Here is an 8,319-nt window from a genome sequence, read left to right on the forward strand (position 1 = left end):
AACTGTTCCTTTCTCAGAAAGATACCACCCAAATTTTTCAGATATCCTTGTTTTTAACTGTCAGGGCTTGCTGAATTACAGCAGCTGAACTTTATACAAGCTCAATGTCATTTCCTTCAAGAACCCATTCATCTTTCTGGGCTTAAGAAATGGAATAAGTAACACCTGTCCTCATGCAACCCCTCCAGATGTATTTTTCACACAAGAAATTACAGACCCATTCTCCTGATAGGACAGTGGGCACACACAGAGCTCCTCTTGTTATCAGAACCCAGTGTAAGGCCCCTGATCCTGTTCTGTACATGACTACAGTCAGTGTGGGCTGTAGCCAGTTCCTATTTCCCCACCATTTGCCAACTCGAAGCGTCTTCCTTTTCTTTCCAAGGAGACCGAGTTCTACGTTGATGTGATTGAAGGCCCTCTGCAGGGTTCTTCTGGTGACCTTCACAGTAACTGTGAAGGGAAATGTCCGCATTCCAGAGACTATCTGGTTGTTGAGAATGGCCTTCATTGTTACAATAAATGCAGCAGAGGGCTCACACCCAACATTTATGTAAGTATTTGGACTTGATTTCACTTTTACCTACATTCTCAAGTGTTCATTACAGCATGTTAAGTTAGTTGATCATATCCCATGCCCATTTTTAAAAATCATTGTATTGGAGGCTCATACAACTCCTCACAATCCATATATACATCCATTGTATGTCAAGCACATTTGTACATTTGTTGTCCTCATCATTCTCAAAACATTTGCTTTCTACTTGAAGGCTTGGGATCAGCTCATTTTCCCCCCTCCCTCCCCACTGCTCCTTTCCTCATTAACCCTTGATAATTTATAAATTATTATTTTGTCTTGTCTTACACTGTCCAATGTCTCCCTTCATCCATTTTCTGTGTCCGCCCCCCAGGGAGGAGGTTATATGTAGATCTTTGCAATCAGTTGCCCCTTTCTAGTCCATCTCCCCTCCACCCTCCGGTATCACCACTCTCACCACTGGTCCTGAAGGGATCATCTGTCCCAGATTCCCTGTTTCTGGTTCCTTTCCATACCAGTGTACATCTTCTGGTCTAGACTGATTTGTAAGGTAGAATTGGGATCATAATAGTAGGGGAGCAGGGGGAAGAGGAAGGAAGCATTTAAGAACTTGAGGAAAGTTGTATGTTTCATCATTGCTACACTGCACCGACTGGTCCGTCTCCTCCCCGTGACCCTTCTGTAAGGGGATGTCCAGTTACCCACATATGGGCTTTGGGTCCCCAATTTGCACTCCCCCTCATTCACAATGATATGATTTTTTTTGTTTTTTGATGCCTGATACCTGATCCCTTCAACACCTCATGGTCACACAGGCTGGTGTGCTTCTTCCATGTGGGCTTTGTTGTTCCTCAGCTAGATGGCCGCTTGTTTACCTTCAAGCCTTTAAGACCCCAACGCTGTATCTTTTGATAGCAGGGCACCATCAGTTTTCTTCACCACATTTGTCTTCAACGATCATATCCGGAAGGTGCCCAGGCCCATTTTTTAAGATGAAACTCAAGTTCAGAAAAATTTACCATGTGACCTTACTAGAAACTGCCATGGTAGGATCTTCTTACCTTTCCTACCCACTCTGATTTTTCTAAGTGGTCTCCAATTGACTCTTCAATTCTGAAACATTTAAAAGTAGGTAGAGGAAGAGGTTACCTTTTTTTTTCATTAGGAAAAACTCAGGTAGGTAGGTAGGTAAAAAAGTATTGCTGTTCAGGTTCCAGTTCATACATGCATGGGTTTATTCCAAACACAACGTGTTTAAACATTTACTTTCTAAATAAATGTAGTGGCACAGTTTTACATAAACAATAGTTTCAGTTGCTGATAGAAATATCACTGGTTGATTCCCATCTCTACAAGGGTTAATAACAGTTTAAACAAGGTCGGAGAAACTAAACACATTGGACATTTGAGTATTTTCTCCTATGAAAAAAGATCACACTGTAACCTTCTCTTGAAATTGGTTTTTAATGTTTCTCTTATCATTGAATGGTGAATTAAGGACAAATTAGACAAATCAGTGTGTTGGATGGCTAAGAAGAGCCACCGTATCAACTAGTGATCCTGTCAATCCCTGAATCTGAGATTCATCTAAAAACACTGGCGATGTGTAACATCAACTAGCCTGCCAGATTGTTTTAACAAACACACAAGAATGTGAGCATTTGATTTCCTCTTTTTCCTAGCCCCTCTGTGGTTGGCCACTTCCAGTACTTCCTTCTCCAATTCTCTCATACTTAAATTTATCCACCTAATTTCTAACTCCTCCCATACATAACGAATGTCAGCTATCCCACTATTACTATCCCGCCCCTTATCACCGCTGTCCTCTTCTAAACGTAAGACATCCGATCTTAACCTGAGTTTCCCATTCTGCCTAGAGCTTAAGAAAAAAGCAACCTCTCCTGCCTCTCCTCTCAGTTTTGGCTTACCACCTAAACATCTATAAAGTGTACTTGGAATTATAGCTGTGAAAACACAATCAAGAACCCTCATCTTGCTCTTGGAAAACTTTATTTCCATTTAAACAAATAAGAAAATGTTATTTATGTCATCGAGGGACAGATGGGAAAGTGTGATCATCTTCACAGCTGTTTAGTTGGCAAACTCCAAGCGAGAGATATAATCTAGATGAAAGATACTTATTATTCTAGATTATATTTAACTCTCAATTTGAAATTACAGAAATTATTTTAAAAGATTAAAAAAAACAGATTTCTGTCATGTCACATCTGAAAGACTAAGAAAGTGATGTCTGGAGCCGTGGAAAACCCTCTTTCCACCAAATACTCGGAAGAAGAAACTTAGACGTAAAGATCAGGAACAGCTGGCTTACACCCGTCACGTAGTGATGCACACTTTTATCCGTTCAATATGATTACTAAGATCAGTTATTTAAAATCTAGATGTGGGTCCAAAACAGTGAAGTCATTGCCAATATTGGAAATCTTACATTCCCTTTGAGGAACATAAAAATTTGACTATTTAGATTTTGTCTTAATTTACATTTGATTAAACCCATTTCTGTTACCAAAAAATATTGAAACATGGTAGCATTGCTACACATCTGAAAAAGATTTCACAAAGAATACCCCTAATTAACATTGACAACCAAGAAATCTAATCTTGGTCTACACTTTACAGATTGTATTTCTGACCAACTACTCTAATTTTCAGTTATTTCTTTGAGGCTGTCTTCTATTAATAATGTATAACACACCAGAGAACTACACCACCAGCTTCCCAACTCAACCTGTACTTGGTTTGTTTTGCTTCTGTTTCTTTAAGTAAGATGTATTTAGAAAAGGAACAGTTCAGAATAGTTGTAATGTCCTTCAATATTTTGTTTTACAAAGTAGTGACCTTATTCCAATAAAGGATGTCAAATTTACCCAATAGTCTTTGATTTCAGAATTATTTATAATAGTAGAATACTGCATCATGTGTTGAAATCTTGATTCATAATCTATTTACAGCTCATAACCAGTTAATTGTCTAAAGAAACTATTTACAAATGTAAAGCAGGCAACATTGTTTAAAATAAATATACGATACATAGTTTCTATGTTCTCAGAAATCCTTAAAAATGAGGTAATAAAATATAACCGATTAAGCCTTTTCCGATTCTGGAAATGGCTCAGGAAAATGATGGTGAAAGATTTTTTCTTAAGTCTTCTCATGTTTTCTTCTAATGCTTTTCTGGACTACTACGCTGCTGAGACATTAAGCAAAAAATCCTTAAGTTTTGTTGGATAGTCTGTCATCACTCCAGTTGCTCCCAAATCAAAAGCTCTTTTGTATTCTTGCTCTTCATTTAATACCCAAATATACACCTGAAAATTAGAAGCACAAGAAGTATGAATAGATATTAAGATAGAAAATTCTTTTTAATAATAGCATTTATCCATTATACTCTCTGCACTCTTTGGAAATACCCTTTTAAACTTGTACTTATTATTGACTGTGAGGCAGAGCTCAATTTGCGAGTCAGCAAGGCAGCATAAGTGGAGCCAGGGACCAAGTGAAGTCAATCAAAAGTTCCTGCCCTTCACACTTGTGCTGCACTGGTGTGCTATGCTGCTGCCAAAGAGCATCCCTCATTCTAGAAAGTTACCTGAATGCCTCGGGCAGTAAGGTGGTCAAACAGAGCTTTTCGCATTAGTAATCTAGAACAGAAAAGTAAAACATATATTAGTGCTAACTGCCTTTTTTAGAGTTTAGTAATTCCTGGTTGAATTTAATATTAGCACTACAAGCAATGGCCTTGTGCAGAAATGGCTGCCATGGATAATATTCATGTCTCTAACTACAGGACCTCTTTTCACTACTGGCTGCTGATGGTCAACCTGAATAGTCTTTCTACTCCTTGATGCCACCACATCATCAAGGTTCCCAATCTTTTTGTAGGAGCTTAATGGAGAATTGGCCGCACTTTCTTTGCTGGATCCATAATGAGAATGAGAAAGAGATGGAGAGTGTTACTAATTTCCCAAGTTAAAATGGGCACCAAACTCTGGCTACGTTCTATAACATCAGTGAGGCTACATAATAAATTAGATATAGTATATTGTGAGATATCTTGGAAACTTAATGTCCATCATTCATAGTTTCCTACATATAAAAAGTGAGCATTTTTTTCAGTTTCAAATAACTAACAGTGAACTTTTATTTATTTAAATTATTATTATTTTAAAAATAATTTTATTGGGGGCTCTACAGCTCTTATAACAATCCATAAATGAATTGCATCAAGAATATTTGTAGACAGTGAACTTTCAGATCACAAATCATTTGAGAAAGATGAGAACTAATTGTTTTGGAAATTTGTACATATTCTTTCTATTCTGTTCAAACCTATTAAAAATTAAAAAGTATAAGCACTTAACATCCACTCCAAATTGTGTCCTTGATAATTCAGAACTAAATTAGCAATGACACAAGAAAGAATAAACCTTACAGTATAGAGACACGATTTAACTAGTGAAACTTTTTGAAAGAAGAGGCAGTAAGTACCGTTTCCCTGAAAATAAGACAGTGTCTTATATTAATTTGTGCTCCCAAAGATGCGCTAGGTCTTATTTTCAGAGGATGCCTTATTTTTCCATGAAGAATACGGTACACATTTATTGTTTATTGTTTTACCAAAAGAGACCTCACACTTCCTGTCTGCTTCGGCTGAGTTGCGGCCAACAGTGAGCTATGCGGTGGCGCCCGCCACTACGGTCCAGAGTCCAGTTACAGTAGCTTGGGGGGGGGCTTATTTTGGGGAAGGTCTTATTTTCGGGGCTGCCTTATATTTCAGCGAGAGGCAAAACTGTAAGTAGGTCTTATTTTGTGGGGATGTCTTACGTTCAGGGAAACAGGTAATAAAGGACTGTGAATTAGGACTATTATTACATTTAAATATTGAAGATTACATTTTAAAGCAAAATACAGCATAATTAAAACTTTTTACCTACAAATAACTTCAACATGTCGTAGAAATTAAAGAATTTTTCTTTAAATCAATACCCATCCTTACAGATGGGTCCTCCATCCTGTTAGAGATTCTTCTGAGAAATGTGCCTTTAAACAATATGTGCTTTTACATATACTGTACTGCTATACATAGCACCCACCACCCCATGCTCTTGACTTAGGCTGGTTGAAACAGCAAAGGAAGAGAAGAGAATGGATTCTTAGCTCAGATCTCCTGCAAATAAGCTAGATAACCCCAAGCAAATCAGTTTTCTCATGAAGTTGGATGAGATCATCTCTTAAGATTACTCTCAAGCTTTTGCGATTAGTGATTACACTAATTTTGATGCACACAATTCCATTTGCAGTGGATGTCCTCAACAGGTCCTTGTCAAAAGTACATGTGGAAAACTTGTACTAATTTGAGTATAAAACCCAAAGACAGCCCACTGTCATCAGGCCCATTCTGACTCAGAGTGGCTCTACAGGACAGGGTAGAACTGCGTCACGGGGTTTCCAAGGCTGGAAATCTTTAGACGCCAAGGGCCATACCTTTCTACCAAGGAGTGGCTTCCAGATTCAAACCATGGAACCTTTCAGTTAACAGCCAACTGCTTAACAACGGCACCACCAAGGCTCCTTAAATTATCAGAGGCTTCCAAAATCTCATAGAAAATTACAATGGAAAGATAATGGAATTTTCCTACAAATTTTCTGAAACTCTTGTATTTGTATGTAAAAAATATAACAAAGCAATACATTTTCTACCAAGAAACTAAAATTCTTACATATCAGAAAGCCAGATGAGAAACTTCTGACATCTTGACATGGTATGTGGTTCTCTTAATCTGAGGCAAAATAAAATAAAAAATATTTGTGAAAGGGCAGAAATAAATTAAAATATGACCCAGTTGGGTTCTTTGTTTCCATGGCTCTTTAGCTTATTTTCTCTACCACTATTCAAGGGTCAACATTATCAGAGTTATTACCCCTGCAGAGATTCTTGGTGATGTGACCTCATGTTTTTTTCTATCTTCTTTTCTGATAAAACCTCTTTCTACTGTTCTCATTTAGTTATATTAGTTTTAAACTCACAGTCAAGCATTACTATACTTTAAAAGGAATTTGGGCTAAAAGTGGAACGCATGCAAACATGGTTCTTCCCCTTTTTCCACGGCCTTTTTACTTGTCTGCAAGTGCACAGTGAGCATTTTGGTCGACGCTGAGCTCCTTTCAATCTCGGATGCCTAGTGCTCACAAGCACTGGAGTTTGTGCCCAGAGGAAATCTGTTTAACCTCTCCTTTTATGGCCTCAAGTAAAAATGGTACGACTATGCAGATGGATCTGCTTCTAAGTTTGTCAGCACATACTGATATCAATTCTCCCCAGATCTTCATTTCTTACTTCTTTTTTAATATGCAGGTAGCCCCTTGAATTACAAAAAAGTTCTGTGCCCAGGTCTGTCTTTAAGTCCAATCTGTATGTCTGTTGGATATATATATATATACATATTTAAATTTAGACACATTTTATAAAAATGATCTCTGCCCGTTTCTTTCTCTTATCTGCTGAGATTTGTTGTTGTTCTAGTGATGTCAATTGTTATTAATATCCCTCATTAATTCTACGTTTACATTTGGAGTTTAATGGAATTTCAGCTAGATGTAGTTGCCAGTGAATCAGAAAGAAAAAAAAAAGTTGACGTAAATTGCTACTTGATGTCTAAATAAAGGATTATTATCTTTTAATTAAAATATCATTTTTTCTTGGAAATAATTTATTTAAAAATATGAAAGTAGTCCAGAACATGAGATCATTCTTTTTTTTTAAATCATTTTATTGGGGACTCTTACAACTCTTAATAATCCATAGATCAATTGTATCAAGCATATTTGTACTTACATTGCCATCATTCTTTTCTAGACATTTACTTTCTCTTGAGCCCTTAGTATAAGCTCCTCACCCCCCATGACCCCTTGATAAATTATAAATTATTATTTTCATATCTTAATAAAGAACTACTAAGTATCTGCAATTAAGCTAAATTATTTTTCCATTACTTCGGAATACATAAGCATGCAGATTCATGGGTGTATATTAAGTACTTTTAATTCCTTACTATTCATTTTAGAAAATGTGTAGTATCAAAAACATTACTAATAGAGGCCACCCAACAGACAATAAGGATAAGTATAGAAACCATTTCTTTATCACTGCTACTGATACTAATAAGCCTTTAGCTTTGTTCTCCTATAAAAGATAACTGATCAAAAACAGGGAATCCACTTACTTCAGTATGATGGAAGGCATTGGGATTTCAAAAAACTGCTCTTGAATGGGCACAAAAGGCAAGAGGCCAGTGAAAAACAGCCCAAGAATGAGTAGAACACGTTGTAGACTGAAGAGTATAGGGATATCAGAATTCTGTCAAAGACAAGCAATAGTATGTTACTTTATAACTGCTCGGATAAAGAGGATCACTTCAGAATTCTCAAATTTTCTCAGATCTATAGCTTAACATGACAACATCAGGATTCAGTAACTATTACATCTCCTTCAAGTACAGCAAATGAAGGCTTTGATGGTACAACTTTTAATCGTGGTAAGATAAAAATAAGTACCGTATATACTCGAGTATAAGCTGACCCGAATATCAGCTGAGGGCACCTAATTTTACCACAAAAACTGCATTAAAAATGTGCTAAAATTCCCTTAATACAAGAGCACCTTGCTCAGCTAAACAGTCATTTCATGATACCAACCTTCTCGACATGATCGCTGAAGACAGACGTGTGCATAAGCAAATGTGGTGAAGAAAGCTGATGGT

The 8,319-nt window shown here is 37.0% G+C and overlaps 1 protein-coding gene across 2 annotated transcripts in view; it reads right to left on the bottom strand.

Annotated features, from left to right (window-relative positions):
- Positions 1-1,749: 1,749 nt before the first annotated feature.
- The window catches only part of GDPD1 (glycerophosphodiester phosphodiesterase domain containing 1), a 41,898-nt gene continuing 35,328 nt past the window's right edge, over positions 1,750-8,319 (bottom strand). Inside the window, exons 6-9 of one of the 2 annotated variants that reach the window (XM_013005758.2) lie at positions 7,783-7,916; positions 6,280-6,339; positions 4,149-4,200; positions 1,750-3,867 (exon numbers count right to left, since the gene is read on the bottom strand). In XM_013005758.2, coding sequence (XP_012861212.1) covers positions 3,742-3,867; positions 4,149-4,200; positions 6,280-6,339; positions 7,783-7,916 — 372 coding nt within the window. In that variant the 3' untranslated portion in view covers positions 1,750-3,741. The remainder of the gene's footprint in view (positions 3,868-4,148; positions 4,201-6,279; positions 6,340-7,782; positions 7,917-8,319) is intronic. The other variant, XM_045299670.1, reaches the window with a different exon arrangement.

The sequence above is a fragment of the Echinops telfairi genome, unplaced genomic scaffold (assembly GCF_000313985.2).
Source record: "Echinops telfairi isolate 266 unplaced genomic scaffold, ASM31398v2 ScPeMD7_7458;HRSCAF=8496, whole genome shotgun sequence".
NCBI lineage: Eukaryota > Metazoa > Chordata > Mammalia > Afrosoricida > Tenrecidae > Echinops > Echinops telfairi.